The 17,220-nt window shown below is 39.1% G+C and overlaps 1 protein-coding gene across 1 annotated transcript in view; it reads right to left on the bottom strand.

Annotated features, from left to right (window-relative positions):
• LOC126198709 (myrosinase 1-like) overlaps nt 1-17,220 on the bottom strand; it is an 87,222-nt gene that overhangs the window by 49,148 nt on the left and 20,854 nt on the right. The window contains exons 6-7 of the mRNA XM_049935218.1: nt 5,285-5,379; nt 4,981-5,128 (exon numbers count right to left, since the gene is read on the bottom strand). Of these exons, the coding sequence (XP_049791175.1) occupies nt 4,981-5,128; nt 5,285-5,379 (243 nt within the window). The remainder of the gene's footprint in view (nt 1-4,980; nt 5,129-5,284; nt 5,380-17,220) is intronic.

The raw sequence follows: 17,220 nt of genomic DNA, 5'->3' as shown, positions 1-17,220 counted from the left end.
ACTGGTGTGCTTAGCATGTGTGTCACATGCGCTAACAACAGCCGAAAAAAATGTCCTGTTGATGAATATTTCCTTGACACTGGTATTCCTATGGAATACAACGGTACAGAGATTGTAAAATGCAGTTCCAGCTATTGGCATAGAATTATTAAGGAAACCGTTGAGACTGAATTATCAAGATCGTTTTTTTGTGTCATCGGTCTTCTGACTGGTTTGATGCCACCCGCCAAGATTCCTCTTCTGTGCCAACTTCTTCACTTCTTCGTTTCAGGGCAGCACTTGCAGTCTACGCCTTTGCTGTTTATATTCTAATCTCTGTCTTCCTTTACGCCTTTTACCCTCTACATCACCCACCAGTACCACGACAGTTTACCCTGATGTCTGAACAGGTAATTTGTCATCCCGCCCCTTGTTTCTGTAAGTGTTTTCCATAATTTCCTTTCCTCGCCGACTCTGCGAAGAACGTCCTCAAGCCTTACCTTATCAGTTATCGAATTTTCAACATTCGTTTACAACAGCACATCTTAGATACTTCGACCCTTTCCTGCTTCGGTTTTCCCGCAATCCGTGTGTAACTACCGTAAAATGCTGTACTCGAAACGTACATTCTCAGAAACCCTCAAATTAAGGCCTATGTGTGATACTTATAGAATTCTCATCACCAGGAATACCTTTTTTTCCAGTGCTAGTCGACGTTTTATGTCCTCCTTGCTCCGTCCATCATGGGTTATTTTGCTGCCTATCACAAGAACTCCTTTACCTCATCTACTTTGTGAACCCCAACTCTAATCTTAGGTTTCTCACTGTTCTCATTTCTGCTTCCTCTCATTATCTTTGTCTTTCTTCGATTTACTCTCAATACCCTGTACTTATTAGACGGTTCGTTCCATTCAATAGATCATGGAATTGTTTTCACTTTCGCTCATGATTCATCAGCGAATCGTATTACTGAAATCCTTTAAATTTTAACACACTCTTGAAAATCAAGCAAACATCCCTGTCTTACGCCGTTTTTAATCCGAGCACTTCGTTGTTGGTTTTCCAGTGTTATTGCTCCTTCTTGGCCCTTGTACGTATTTTACATTATCTGGTTTCCCTATAGCTTATCTGCATTTTTTCCAGAATTTCGAACATCTTGAAGCATTTTACACTGTAGAACGATTTTCCTAGAAGGACAAATCCTATGAAAGGTCTTGATTTTCCTTCAGTCTTTCTTCCATTACAGCTGCAACGTCAGAACTGCCTTTGAGGTGCTTTTACCTTTCTTAGAGTCAAACCGATCGTCATCTAGAACATCCTCAACTGCGGATTTTGCTGTATATTATTCACGCCAGTAAATTAAATACATGAGCTGTTGAGCTGACTGTGCCATAATTCTCACACCTGTCGGTTCTTGCTGTCTACGGAATTGTGTGGATGATGCTTTTCCGAAGGTCTTGTGGTGTATCACCAGTCTCGTACAGTCTACACGTCAACGTGAATAGTCGTTTCGTTGTCACTTGCCCAAATGATTTTATAAATTGAGATTGACTGTTATGTATCCCGTTTTCCTTATTTAATCTTAAGTCGTCCAAAGTTCTTTTAAACTCTGATTATAGTACTGGATCTTCGATCTCATCCCTATCGATTACTGCTTCTTCGTCTATTACCATATAAGATAAGTCCTATCCCTCATAGAGGGCTTCAATCTATCCTTCCAACTATCCGCTTCCTCCCCCCCCCCTCCATTTTGCATTTAAGCGGAATTCTCTTGGCGCTCTTAATGTTGCCATATTTGCTTTTAATTTCAGAAAATGTTGTTCTGACTTTTCTATATGCCAGTCAGTCCTTCCGACCATCACTTCTTTCTCTTCACAATTTTCTGGCTGCCATTCCACCTTAACGCCTCTGCACTTCCTAATTACTTCGTTAATAAGTGACTTATATTTTCTTATTCCTGGATTTCCCTATAGATTTCCGTACTTCTTTCTTTCGTCGATCAGCTGAAGTATTTCTTTTGGTTTACATGCTTCTTCGGTGTTGCCTTCCTTATATCTGCGTTCTTCCTTCCAACTCTTATGATTGCCATTTTCAGGGATATCCATTCCTCTTCTACTGAACTGCCTACTGAGCTTTTCCTTATCCCAGTATCTAAAGCCTTAGAGAAACTCAAGCGTACCTCTCCGTTCCTTACTACTTCTTTATCTCTGTTGTTTACAGGTAAATTCTTCCTGACTAATCTCTTAAACTTCAGTCTACCCATCATCATTACTAAATTGAGATCTGAGTCATTATCTACTCTGTGACATCTTACTGTCCAGTATCTGTTTCAATAATCACTGTCTGACTACGACGTAATCTAATTGAAATATTGCCATAACTCCCGGCCTTTTCCAAGTCTACCTCCTTCACTTGTGACTCTTGCACAGTGTTCGCTATTACTCACTGATATTTATTGAAGAAGTCAGTCTTTTATAATATTAGAAACCAAGATCGCTTGATCTCAAAAGTTTATTTCATGACTAGTTTTGATAGTACCTAGCTGCCGTCATCAGATCTATAGTGTAAGGATAGAATATCGTTCATATAGTAATCTGCGTGATCGTGCAACAATTATATACAAGAAGCAGTATTATCTGAATAATAAAAATTACACACTTCCCAAAAATATAATTACACACCAGTTTCATCGACGTACTGTTAACCTGTTCCAATCATAATAATGCGTCTCGACACTGTGAAGCGATAGTGTGAGTACTCTTCATGAATAACACAGCTAAAGGACATTTAGGAGGTAACTAAATATTTTTATTTCAAGTACGTTTCAATGTGTCACATTTCCTCGTCTTCCTGTATCTTTCCAGTACGTATGAGGGCATGCTGTGTGACTGTGTTGGGCTTAGAAAGCTGAAGGGCTGTTTAAAAGGATTGTCAGTAGATGCAGTACGTTTCTCAAAAGAGAAACTAAGGAAGTTAAACACAGGGAATGCTTGAGGCACTTCGGAAAGAGGAGTACAGAGGGCGGAGGCTGGCGTTCACCCAATAGGAACGTGGCAGTTCGAACAACGATCAGTATGGTCGGCCGGTAGCGTGTCGGGTAGAAAGTAGCTGGGACGTGCTGAGGACAGGACGCAGTGCGTAGACGCTCCCTCTAGAAGGTGGTAACGTCTGAAATGCTGTATATCGTACTAGATACAGTTCGCGAACCAAACTTCATCTCTTTCGCTCGTCTCACGAGCGTACTTGAAAATTATGTGCTCAAGCATCTCTATGGTTAGCTTCACAGCTCTGTGCCGTCGCGCTTGTGCATTAATTTGTGTAGCAGCGCCATTTCGCGTTGTGCATCGCGGTGTACTTCAGCGTGGCGATGAATGGAAGGGTTGTGCCCTGGTCTGTCATAATGAATTCCCTTCAGCCTCCCTATAGTGTGAAAACTGATCGGCTGATAATACGAGAGCAATTAGCTGCTTCAATACTTGTCAGTATCGATAATAGTATGGACCAGTGATACCAGATTATGTTCAATAATAAGATCAAAATTTGTAGTAAAATTTCAGTCACACAATTACCTGTCGTCTCAAAAGCTCAGATCCATAATTGTAAGAGTAAGAGCCCCCTTATTATCTTAGTAAGTAATGACAAATCAACTAGCTTCCATTCTTTTGATAACTCATTAGGGACATGGTCGCAGGCCTGAAAAAATGCTAGCAGTTACTGAGTGTGTTGGTCTTGTGTGTGTATCTTGTCATCTGTTGCGTGCGCTAGTGTTTCATCAACAAATAAAAATCAGGGTCGTAATCACACGAAATGTTATCACGCACATTCAACCACATCATTCCGTAGGGAAGATAAGAATACTGTGTCATACTATTGTATGAGCACCAAGAACCAAGCAGGCCAGCAGGACAGGGCAAAGACGCAAACAAGAAAGACGGTTATCACACAACTGGTCTGTCAAATATATATATAAAACGTGCAAAATAAAAAATCCATAGCACCAATAAGGAGCAGATACAAGTCGACCAATAAAGAAGATGCGTCAACGACAACTCAGGACGGCTGAGCCGGTTCGCTTTAGCGCCCATGTAGGGTGATTTCACTCTTGGTCATCAGGCGGCGCCACTGCACAAAGGCAACGATGTGTACGTGATTCTTTATAAGACTGTACTAAATACTAAGCAACTATTCATATAAAAATATTAAAAGATTTTAGGCAACAAAACTTTAGACAGAAACGTTATTCCAACTGGACAATAAACAATGACACGTCTCACAGCGCAAAACGAGTGGCACAGAGTCGATAGAGATAGAATTTAATAGACATGGGCGATTCTGTTATCATTCTGCTGGGAATCCTGCTACTTGCTCTGCCGCTGTTAAGAAATATTCAATATCGATAGCTTCACTGTAGTGGCGCTAGTGTTTACCGTTCCTGTGTGTTGTATTACTGCATATGCCCCGCATACCGATGTCTTTAACTTCCCTGCTCAGCTCCCTCTAATAGTATTTGTGCCCTGAGGGTCACGAGGTCTTCACCTGTCAAAATCTCGGCACTTGTTGATGGTGTCGAACGGCTACTTTCCCGAAAGCTATTTGGAGACATTTTAAAAGTCCTTCTCTTTACTTTTACTTGACACTTCAAATTTATTAAGAATACTTTCTCACCATACAGCTTCAAACTGTGAAATAAATTCCTTTAATTGATTATTGTTCGAAGTTTTAACGAATAGTCTATTGTTATTCTCTTCGGGCGTGGTTCTACTCAGTATATTGGTATCAAAGATGCCTATGAGTTCTGAGAAGTTACAGAGTTTCGGAAAGCAGCAGCTGTTACCGTACATTATCGGATGTGACATTATTCACCCAGAAAATGTCGCTGGTACTAATGATCTAAGATGAAGAACATGTGAGAACAATTTATTGGAGAATCATTTCCGGACAGTGCGGGATAACATTTATCGATCTCGATTCTCTTCAAGTGCTATGTACTTCGATACTCACCCCTAATGTACTCGACCTCTTCCTGTGTGAAGGCTGGCAGCCTTGATCGCGGTCGTCCTTCAGCCTCACTGTTGCCATCCACTTGCTGTCGCACCACTGCCGGATAATCACCACTCTTAGTGTAGATAGGATGTCCGTAGAGACCCAGCTGCAGAATAAAATTACACATTAGTTTTCCTGAGACACATCATTATTTTATTTATAGGCCATGTATGTGAAGTGATTAGTATCTTTTGCACCCTCTAAGCGGCTAGCAACACACCGAAAAGTCGCAAATGCTTGACGGCAGAGTTGCAGTACCCACCTGAAACTGTCGTGCTCTTTCACTGGCTTCTACATCCTCTGTCGAGTTCGTCTTTGGCTCAAGCCCATCCATATTAAGCGTAATTCCCACGCTACCTGTAAAACATATCGAGACAATGGCTTACATAGCGATCAGATTATATTACTATAGACCATAATGTACGTATAGTCATTGACATGATGCCCAAAATAGTACAGCTAGTCTATCAAATATAACTTTTATGTATTCAGAGTTCTCGAATAAGACACCGAGTGTGTTTCTTGGCATAATTACAATATATATATATATATATATATATATATATATATATATATATATATATATATATATATATATATATATATTGTTGTGTATAAGTATTATGGGGTAATTCAAAAAAGTGTCTTAATGAATAATTTACTCAGAACATTTATGCTTCATTTGTAAGCTCAAGAGAGATTACTTACTTCCTATCGGTTCATACTTTAGAAGAAGAGATTATTCTATGATTGGCATTTCTGCCCATCACTATATAATGCAAGATGTTTCGTAAAAATTTATATTTTACATCGAAAGGAACTTAAAATGTTCTGTTTACTTAAAACTCTTAAGTACATACTAACATTTCACTTTTTCTAGAATTCATTGACTGAAACTGAATCCAACATGTTCTATTCCAAATAATCAACTACTTACTATAGTACTAGTTAAATTATTTGCGGTGCGACTGTCATCTATGGGAATGAAACTTGTTTCATGTACAAAAAGAAATAATAGATGTAATCATGAGCCTGAAATTCCAGTGAGGTTCAGAGCTCTTCCACATTTATTGAGAACTACCTTCTGTTTCCAGATTGCTAGATATCTGATGAACCACTGGGGGACCTTTTCCCTGGTTCTAAAGTATCCAACATACGCATAAGATAAGATGAAAATTTTTAACGCTGCTGTTCTTTTACTACACAAAGATACTTTTCAGATCAGTATGACACGACACAATAAAATGGTGAAAAAAATCCTACTCATGCTTATTTTTAGAACATTTGTGAGCCATAATCAACGTGTATTTTGCATAATGTTTATTAACATTTCCATACAACATGTTCATTTTATTGTCACTGCCTGAAGGACAGAACATACCGCGTGCACTTTTAGTAGAGTTTCTTGTTGTTATTTATTCAGCCATACATGCCACTCCTTCAGGTTCTTGGATGCTTCTGACTATTCTCAACGGGTCAATCGAAGTCCACAAGAGATATGCTTTATAAGCAGTAACAGCAAGAATATTGTAGAAAACTGTCATAGGCCACCCATTTTCTTTTCTTTTACATATATATGTACCTGTTAGCTGACCGAGCTTGTCTACAGCCCCTTTTGTTGAATTATAATCTAAAATCATTCTTGGCTTCTTATCAGCCCTGCACTTATTTCCCCAATACGGTGGAGAGTGTTCAGTAGCACGGCATTCTTATTTCTCTTAAGGATATAACTGACCATCGTAGCGTCATTTGCGAATTAAAATGAGAAGATATGAACCTCCTTGTCGGTCATATTTTGTGGAGTCTCTGGCTTGTTTTTACGTATGGTTTATAACATTGTCAGTTTCCTTTTCAGGAGCAGCTATCCCAAATTGTACAACGTAAAAAAATTGTCACGTGTTACATTCTGACCTCGCGAATCACAGGTAACATCAGCAACTTCTTTCATTCCCTGATTTTTTTCTGGTGGCACTCCACTCTCCTTTGGGCTTTTAGTATATGTGAAGATTTGTCGCTACACAGAGTCCACATCTTGACCCCATATTTTGCCGGTTTGCATGGGATGTACTGCTAGAATTGATAGCGGCTTCTAAATGCTACAAGATGGTCGTCGACGCTCACATTTTCCCTTGGATTATACTGTGTAGGAAGAACTTCTAACTAATTCTTCCAGATGCTTCAAATTTCGGTGAGTTTATCAGTATGTCGTCTTTCCTCTCTCGTGGATTTCCTATCAATTCGCAAGGCGAACGATATTTTACAGAATGTTCCTAGGGACACTGTTGCTCGAAATATATTCCACCCAGTATTCTTATTTGACAAACTTTTTGTAGATTCCTCATGTGAGGGATACAAACCAGCAAGGAACAGGAGTCCTAAGTATGCGTGAAAAAGATAATCATCAATGTTCTTTCAATTGGTCACAATAACTCGTTGCTGCTTAGTATTTGACATCTCTATTATTTCATTGCGATGTGCTGTAGAAAATAATACTCCAAATGAACTTCTTACGTCACTTATTCTGCTGCTGACATACTTGATAACTCTCGGGGTACTCCCGACGAAGTTCGAAGCAGGCAGACGGCTGTATTGTGCTGGTGGTTGCAACTGCCATTACGGGTTCCAGTTTTTAAAAACAGAAGTCTGTACACTACTTTGAACAAGCTGAGGCCTGTCGTCAATGTCATCGGAACACGCACTTTCTGATGAATTACTGACATAATCTTCGAACTCGGAAAGTTGTCTTTCGTCTGTTGAGAGATTTATCGGTTTTTCCAACTCAGCGTCAGTAACTGATGTAATCGCTATTATGTCACAATTCAGACTCGTTGCAAATTATGGAGAACATGTCTTTCGTCTGTTGAGATATTTATCGATTCTTCCAACTCAGCGCCAGTAACTGATGTAAACGCTATTATGTCACAATTCAGACTCATTGCAAATTATGGAGAACACAAACTGAGTAGAGAAAACGGATAATTCGAACAGTTGACAAGTCGTAATGACACTTCCATTGTTGTAAACGCAGTGCCTTTGTTGACTTGTTGAATGTTGAGAGTATGTATGAACAATGAAAGTCATTACTACTATAAAATAAGAGACAACTAGAAAGTATTTGAATTTAGAGTAATCATATTAACGGCGGGTCACATTGACCCGAACAGTTTGAGTGCAACTCTCGAGGTTTATGGCCAGATGGCTTAAATTGCTTTAAAACTTTTTAACCACATACTGCCATTGCATTTTCAGAAAAAGTTACAAAATTTCACAAGGTTATTTGGATATTTAAATAATAAGAAGCGAAAATTATAACCATTTCGGGTCATATAGATCCGAACGGAATAGCAGGGTTAAATCAAAGAAGGTACCTACTGGCCTCTGCATATTGTTTAGCCCAGCAAGCAGTTCAAACTGGAGAGAAAATACCCTATTGTCTGAGGATCATTACTTTACGAATACAGCCCGGATATCTGACACAAATTATAAACTTGAAGATTACCCAGTGAAACTTTTAAATAACCCAGGTTCAATAAAAATTGTCTTCTAATTGTCTCTTCTATTATCATTTTCACGAAGTATTATTTTGTGTACAAGTGTTCGAATACACTAGAATATTATGCGACAGTGTTCCCAAGTCACTTGATATTTCATTATAGCTTTGAGAATGACTCCATACTCGATATTCTACTCAGGAGCCGAAGAAACTGGTACAGGTGCCTAATACCATGTAGGGCCCCCTTGGGCAAGCAGAAGTAGCGCTACACGACTTGGCATGGACCCGACTAATGTCTGAAATAGTGCTGAGGGAACTGACAACATGAATCCTGCAGGGCTGTCCATAAATTCTTAAGAGTACGAGGGGGGATCGCAGATACGCGCAATAATGTTCATATCAGAGGAGTCTGATGGACAGCGAAAGTGTTTAAAATCGGAAGCCTGTTCCTGGAAAAACTCTGTAGCAATTCTGGATGTGTTGGTGGTCGCATTGTCCTGCTGGAATAACCCAGGTCCCTCGGAATGCACAAAGGACATAAATGGATGCAGGTGATCAGACAGGATGCTTACGTACGTGTCACCAGTATCAGGGGTCCCATATCACTCCAACTGCACACGTTTTACATCAATATAGAGCCTCCACAAACTTGAACAGTACCCTGCTGACAAGCAAGGTCCAAGGATTCATGAGGTTGTCTCCATACCCGTGCACGTCCATCCACTTGATACGATTTGAAACGAGACTCGTCCGACCATGTAACAGGTTTCCAGTCATCAACAGTCCGTTGTCGGTGTTGACGGGCCCAGCCGTAAAGCTTTGTGTTGTGCAGTCACCAAGGGTACGCGAGTGGGCCCATACCGTTGTTTCTTTGAATATTCGTGCACTGACACGAGCTGATGGAGCGGCATTGAAATCTGCAGCAATTTACGGAAGGGTTGCACTTCTGTCACGTTGAACGATTCTCTACAGTCGTCGTTGGTCCCGTTCTTGCAGGATCTTTTTTCGGTCGCAGCGATGTCGGAGATTTGATGTTTAACCGGATTCCTGATATTCACGGTACGCTCGTGAAATGGTCGTGCGGGAAAAACCCTACTTCATCGCTACCTCAGAAATGTACTTCATCGTTACATCGGAGATGCTGTGTCCCACCGTTCGTGCCTCGACTATAACACCATGTTCAAACTCACTTAAATCTTGATAACTTGTCATTGTAGCAGCAGTAACAGATCTAACAACAGCGCCAGACACTTGTTGTCTTGCCGACCGCAGCGCCGTATTCCGGGTACTTACATAACTCTGTATTTGAATATGTTGTGACTTGGCAAGACAGCCAAGCCACTAGGAGATAGCCGAAAGGCACGCGGTAAGCTCACGCAGGCTAGCGTGAGGTCTGGAACAGTTAAAGGAGTTTAGTAAATAAAGTACGGAGCTTCTGGAATACTTAACTTTAATCCATAATTGGTGAACATCGGTCTGACGGTACATGCATCACAAGATAAATAGCAAATGATAATGGCGCCTTGCTAGGTCGTAGCAAATGACGTAGCTGAAGGTTATGCTAACTATCGTCTCGGCAGATGTGAGCGTAATTTGTCAGTGAACCATCGCTAGCAAAGTCGGCTGTACAACTGGGGCGAGTGCTAGGAAGTCTCTTTAGACCTGCCGTGTGGCGGCGCTCGGTCTGCAATCACTGATAGGGGCGACACGCGGGTCCGACGTATACTAACGGACCGCGAACGATTTAAAGGCTACCACCTAGCAAGTGTGGTGTCTGGCGGTGACACCATAGAATACGCATGCCTATACCAATTTCTTTGGCGCTTCAGTATAGAAAGAAACTTGTAAAGTACACAGATGGAGGAATGGGAGCACACTAAGGTAACTACGAGCATAAAAAGTACCAAGCCCATGTATGTTATTCTCCGTGGAGCATACGCCTAACTGACCTGAACTTGTAAGTAGGCTGTTTATGTTTTCTTATTGGCAACGTTACGTAGCGGTCTGTATTAAAATCACTGGCTGTGCTGTGTGCAGTCTGTGGCTAGTTTGCGTTGTTGTCTGCCATTGTAGTGTTGGGCAGCGGCAGCTGGATGTTAACAGCGCGTAGCGTTGCGCAGTTGGAGGTGAGCCGCCAGCAGTGGTGGATGTCGGGAGAGAGATGGCGGAGTTTTGAAATTTGTAATACTGGATATCATGAAGTGCTATAAATATTATGACTATTAAGGTAAATACATTGTTTGTTCTCTATCAAAATCTTTCATTTGCTAACTATGCCTATCAGTAGTTAGTGCCTTCAGTAGTTTGAATCTTTTATTTAGCTGGCAGTAGTGGCGCTCGCTGTATTGCAGTAGTTCGAGTAACGAAGATTTTTGGTGAGGTAAGTGATTTGTGAAAGGTATATGTTAATGTTAGTCAGGGCCATTCTTTTGTAGGGATTATTGAAAGTCAGATTGCGTTGCGCTAAAAATATTGTGTGTCAGTTTAAGTATAGTCTTGTATAATTGTTCAAAGGGGACGTTTTATACGTCGACCCTTAGCCGAGGATACCTCACTGGAATCTTCTGATTTTTTCCTTGTAGTTTGTGTAATTAATGTAGATTTTGTTTATTGCTAGCGCGTAATTGTAGAGAGAATCTCCTTTGTAGTTGCAGTCTTTCATTGTTGTACAGTAAAACAGTTGTGGCATGCATGTTGATTTGCACCAAGTATTTCGCAGCTGCGCTTGCAATTAACTACATATTATTTTCAGTGCTATGTTAATGTGTTCTCTTATTTTTGCTCTTCAAATTGTGCTTTTCTGTGTTATCGTGTGAAATATTGTGACAATAATGGCGTGTGAAAAACGTAACACTAGGCTCCAAAGTAAACTGAGAAATAATAGTGACGACGAGCGTAGCTTATCAGCACCACTGTGTAATGAATTAACAGACATTCGAAGTAGTAATTTGGTAATTGTGCATAAGGAAATGGAGCGGACGGCAAATAATGGTGTAGACAGTGAAACAGGTAGTGAACAGGGAAGCATTATCGATCGATCGGTCGGCAACAGCTCACCTCAGGAATCCGAAATGACAGGACACAGTTTCGCAAATACTGTAGATTCAGGTTTTGGGTCCTCACCGTTTTCTCAAATAAGTCAAGACACATTTTCTGCTTGTCAAAATGTGAATGTTGCCGGTGCAAATTCACTGCTGAAAAGCACTGAGGAACATGTTTCAGACACCAGTGCACTGTTATTACAGTTAATGCAACAAATGGGACAAAGGCTTCAAAAGTTAGACACAATGGAACAACAACACCAGAGACAAACACAGCAACAGTTAGACACAATGGTACAAAATCTTCAAAAGTTTGACACAGTGGAACAAAATCTTAAAAAGTTAGACACAGTGAAACAAAATCTTAAAAAGTTAGACACAGTGGAACAAAATCTTAAAAAGTTAGACACAGTGGAACAATATCTTAAAAAGTTAGACACAATGGAGCAAAATCTTCCAAAGTTAGACACCACGCTTGAACAAACACGTGAAGATTTAACTACTGAGTTACATAACCTCGAATCGAAATGTCAAAAAGTATGTAATGACGTAAAAACACAAATTTGTATTTCCAACCTATTTTTTCGCGTCATGAAAATGCAATACAGAATCACGAAGCAGCCATAAAATAACTGCAAACTACTGTTCATGAAAATCACGACACCTTGCAAGCTAAAACTGACTCAGTTGCATCTACCGATTCAGTTACGCAACTTGCAAAAACTCAAGAAAACTTAAAGGACACAGTAGATACGATTTCAACACAAATGGACACTCTGAAACTTTGTTCAGAAAAACACACTGAGGAAATAAGTAGCTGAACCTTCGGATCAGTTCACTAACTTATCTACGAAGGTAGATGATAATCTGAATGACACAAAACCGATAGTCTTTAATGACACAGAAGAGTGCGAACAAATCAGGAAATTCAAACAAAATCAGAATCAAATTAATACGCAACACCAAAGAGAAATCCGGGAAGTACAAGATCAGCTGACACAAGTAACACAAAAATTACATATTTCAGAGGACACTCGCGCTCCAACACGGGAAGAGGGACTTAGAAATACGGAACAACCACAAAATAATAACACAGGACACTTCGGAAATTATGAAAGAAATTGGCAAGGCACACCGAATTTTGAGATGGAACCGCCGAAACGACGTAACAATGACCGACATGTGACTCGCCGACATGATGATTTTGACTATAAGCTGTTCATTACTACACGTAAATTCAAAACATTTAAGAATTCTGGCAACTACATTCATCCGCAAGCATGGCTCCATCAATTCTGTCATTGTTTTCCTCCCAACTGATCATTAGAGCACAGATTAGAATTTATGTGTGGCTATTTAGAGAATGAACCAGCTGTAAGTATGCGATCGGTCATTCACGATTGCCACAGTGAAGGAGAATTTTACCATGCCTTCCTCTCAGCATACTGGTCTCAAGCTACACAAGACGGAGTAAAACATAGCATCATGATGATGAAACCCTTTGAACAATCTGAATTTTCCAGTCTTGTCAAATATTTTGAAGACATGTTGCATAAGAATCAATATCTTTCAAACCCATACAGCCCTTCAGAACTCATCCGCATTTGCTTAATGAAATTGCCTGAACATTTAAGAAATATTATTTTAGCAGGACGTTGCAAAGACGACACTGAAGTTTTTCAAAGACTCTTACAAGAATTAGAAATTGACACAGACAGTCGCGGGATGCGAAAACAGGAAAGCAATCACTACAGGTCACATCCGTCACAATTCCGTGACGACAGAAACAATAACTAGACACGACAAGTCTATTCTTACAACGCAAATTGTGACCAAAACAGACGCCACCCATATGACAACCACTGGCAGAGTAATAATAGTTACAGAGAAAGATCGCATTTCCATAGTAATGAATACGACAGAGATTACCATAGAAACAGACAATATGGGAACAGGAACTATTATTATCAAGGGAGACAGAATACTTTCAGAAGCAACAGTTCAGCGCGCAGTTACGATTCAGGGAGAAATTCTCCACCACATGACCGACAAACAAGAAACTATGTAAACAACCGACAAAATGACAGACCTGAATTCCATCAGAACTGTCGTGCTTCAAACAGGGCAGGGCCTTCTCATCAAGGTGAATTTGTAGAAGTTCGGTCTCCTAATCCCAATAACGGCGCGCGCCAACAAAGAGACAGACAATGACTCGCACCGCAGGCAGCCGCGTGCGCCGGCTGGCTCAGAGAAAAATAACATAGACGCTAACCGTGAGAAAAAAATTCCAGTATTCTTTACCGACGTATACCACATGACAATTGCATTGAAGTTCAAACTCTGAGTACTATGAAGAGTAAAGTATTTCACCACACTTCACATATAAAACCGCTTATTGAGAGATAATCTGCTTTTCAACTTAGTCTTTGCCATAAAATTTTTCACTTCGCATTTCTAGTATGCTTTGTCAGACTTAAGAAACTGTTAACATACAACAATGTTTGAAGTTAAATATCCAGTCAGGAACCGAGAGAACTTATTTAAACAGAAATTACGAATGCATTGTTATTGTGAACAGACGACACAGTGTTATTGTATGTGTACATTCCGGCTTGTTAGTTGCACGGTTATGTAAAGACTATAAGGCTCACATACTTAGAACATTTACCAGTACTGCTAATGAGATTTTAATGCAACATTTTGGTTTACTAGAAAATACATTCTGGATTTAAAGTACTTTATGTGAGATACCAGATGACACAGTGATTAGTTTATGTGACAACTACACGATTTTATCACGATGCTACTAATGAGTGACAATTTACAGTGTTGCTTTTGTGGTGTTTCTGTTTTATATCTGTACAGTTTTATGTATTATTCTGGAAAGTAAAACATGTTTTAGTAGTAACTTTTGTGGTATAGCTACAATGAGACAGCCTTTTCCGTAGCACAACAATACGTTACAGCACAGTACTTTCTTCATCACGGCAATAAGCGTAATAACTAAGATATCTATACGCAAAGCATTTCACTTTGGTTTATCATGAGGTAAGTACATTGACTTCTGCAGAACTTAGCTTTCGGAGGTCGATAACTACGACACTTCCACAGAGATTATGTTGCAACAAGACGCACATTTAGCGCTACAGGACACGTATTTGAGTGATTAATTTTGCACTTAAATCATTTATTTTTAAAGATATTTGAAGTACAATGATACAAAGGTTTTCCGTGATACATTTCATTCCACTGCTGTAATCTGTAACACCTGAGGGTATAATTACATTAATTCTCAAGGGGGTACACGCTTACTTTGTGTACCACGTGTCTGGCAAGCACAAGGAGCCCTAGCTAATATGGTATTTGCTTATACAACTTTACACATCGGTACCATATTTCTCTAACACATAAATTACACAGCTATCTGATCATTTAACTGGGAGAGACAAACATTTATTTTACTACATCAGTGACAGATATTTACGTAATTACACAGTTGGATAACTTCACACTTATGAAATTGTATTTCGTCTGCACTTTGTGAACTGCTCATATTTTTTCGCGACCATTGTGATACTATGAGAGCTTTGAATGATGTATTTGGCATGGGATCATGATTTTTAAAGTACGTTTGAGGTAGATGACACTATTGAAATGAGCAGAGAATTTTTTTTTTACGTTTTGAAATTATTGGAGGAAGCTACGACGATTTTGAGAGTTGACTGAGGTGTTATGATGTTATTATTACGATGACTATGTGTATTATGCTGTTGCGGTATGTTTATGATCAATAAGCTGATGCTATATGAGTTATTTGAGTATGCTACGTATCTGTTATGATGAAATATTGAAGAAGTGTCGACGAATAAGGTAAGGAATAATGAGTAGTGGTTAGGGACTCTGGTTTGTGAAAAAGGTTGTTGGAAACCAAGAATCGTACTTTAAGAGTTATGAAATGTATGTAAATGCGTGAATGTATTACAACGCCGACGAAAATTTTTTGTACACTGTTATATTTAAAGGATTTTATTTTCTACACATTTGTAATGCAAATTCTCAACCTGTGAAAATATTTTTATATGAGACTGTCACTGTAGCGGAAACTGCTGTTGTAAATATTTCAGTTAGAAAGGTAAGTGACCTTGACGTAATGCGTTTTGGGCGCCCAGCTGAGAGGTAGTCTTCTGACAAAAGAAAGCCATTAGGTGGAGAGAAAAAAAAGGGAGGCCATTATCCTCGCTATTGACATTCCTTTGTAGAAAGCACCGCAAATACGACACGCTCATTACTTGGAAAGATACTTACATCTGCACACCTGATTATGACAAGCGTCTTTCTCGATAATTGAGAGAATTTTTACTGCCTTATGAAATGCCATATGGCTAATGAATGATGTTTCATGCTGTCCTTTGTACATATTTGCTCATTTTCTTTAATATCTAGTTTCTAGCTGCACTGCAGCATTGGTTAAAATAAAATTTAATATATGTACTAATATAGTTATTTTATGCCTACAGATCCAGTCAATAAGAAATTTATGATCTACTTCCAAGAAAACGAGGGCACATAAATAGACATTTCCCTTCACAGGAATTGCATAAATAATTTCTTTACGATTTGGTAACTTATCTGCTAGTGTAAGTTCTCATGATGCATCACTCTAGTGTTAAGATGTGACATAGGTATTAGACATGGCCATTTTTAGTGTAATATTTTTTCTGCTTGAGCTATGCCATGTTTAGATATAAGTTTCTTTATTTTTTTGCTGCTGCTGTTTGCCAGGCATAATGTTACAGAATTTGACTTTGTATTACGCTGTTAAGCCAGTTTTACTACGGATTTAGTTTTCTTGTTTGCTGCACAGTGCCTTATATTAGTTGTAATATTGCAATTGCTTTGCCAATTTGAATTTTTTGTCATTGATGTTTGTGTTAATTGTTTTGTGCTGCTGCATTGCCTCGTCCCTTAGTTTAGCATCTGAGCTCAGTAGATTTAAGTTAGCTTAAGAGAGGGTAGACTATAGAAGAGAATGAGTTGCGATGAATTGGAAGAAATGCATTGAGAAGTTATACGATAAAAGTACAGAAAGCAGGTATAGGTAGGATTTTCTTGGAAATAAATAATGAGGTAAGAAATATGTGAAATAAATACAGAAAGCATGCTTGGATAGGATTTTTTTGGTGGAAGCAAAGGTTGAAATAAGACGAAAGATCTATGGAATGAAGTTTTGGGTTGGACTGCAGTACCAAATGTTACACTGAAAACAAACCCTGTCCTTTCCTTTTGTGTTATCCCCCTATGTGTTTGTGTACCCTTGTGTATTTGTTTTCTTCTGTCTCTGTGTACTGTTTCATAGAATTTTTTTTCTCTTCTAGTACTAAGCTACATTCACTATAATGAGGAATACTGTTATCCTCAAATATAATTTGCATTTATAATATGTTATTTACTTTGTAAAGATGTTTGGACATTATTTATCTGTTCTGTTTTGTTGCTCATGTGTGAAGTTGATGTTTCAAAAGTTATTCTGATCTTTTATGTATTTACTTTTCTCATAATTCCTGTAACACTGATGTATATGTTTATTTCTATTATTTTGTAAAGCCTGTATTACTACAAATGTTATCTGTATTATTATGTTTTTAATGATGTATTTTGTACCTT

The sequence above is a fragment of the Schistocerca nitens genome, chromosome 8 (genome assembly GCF_023898315.1).
Source record: "Schistocerca nitens isolate TAMUIC-IGC-003100 chromosome 8, iqSchNite1.1, whole genome shotgun sequence".
NCBI classification, from domain to species: domain Eukaryota; kingdom Metazoa; phylum Arthropoda; class Insecta; order Orthoptera; family Acrididae; genus Schistocerca; species Schistocerca nitens.
Note: the sequence above shows the minus strand (reverse complement) of the source record. Positions and strands in the feature narration are given on the sequence as shown.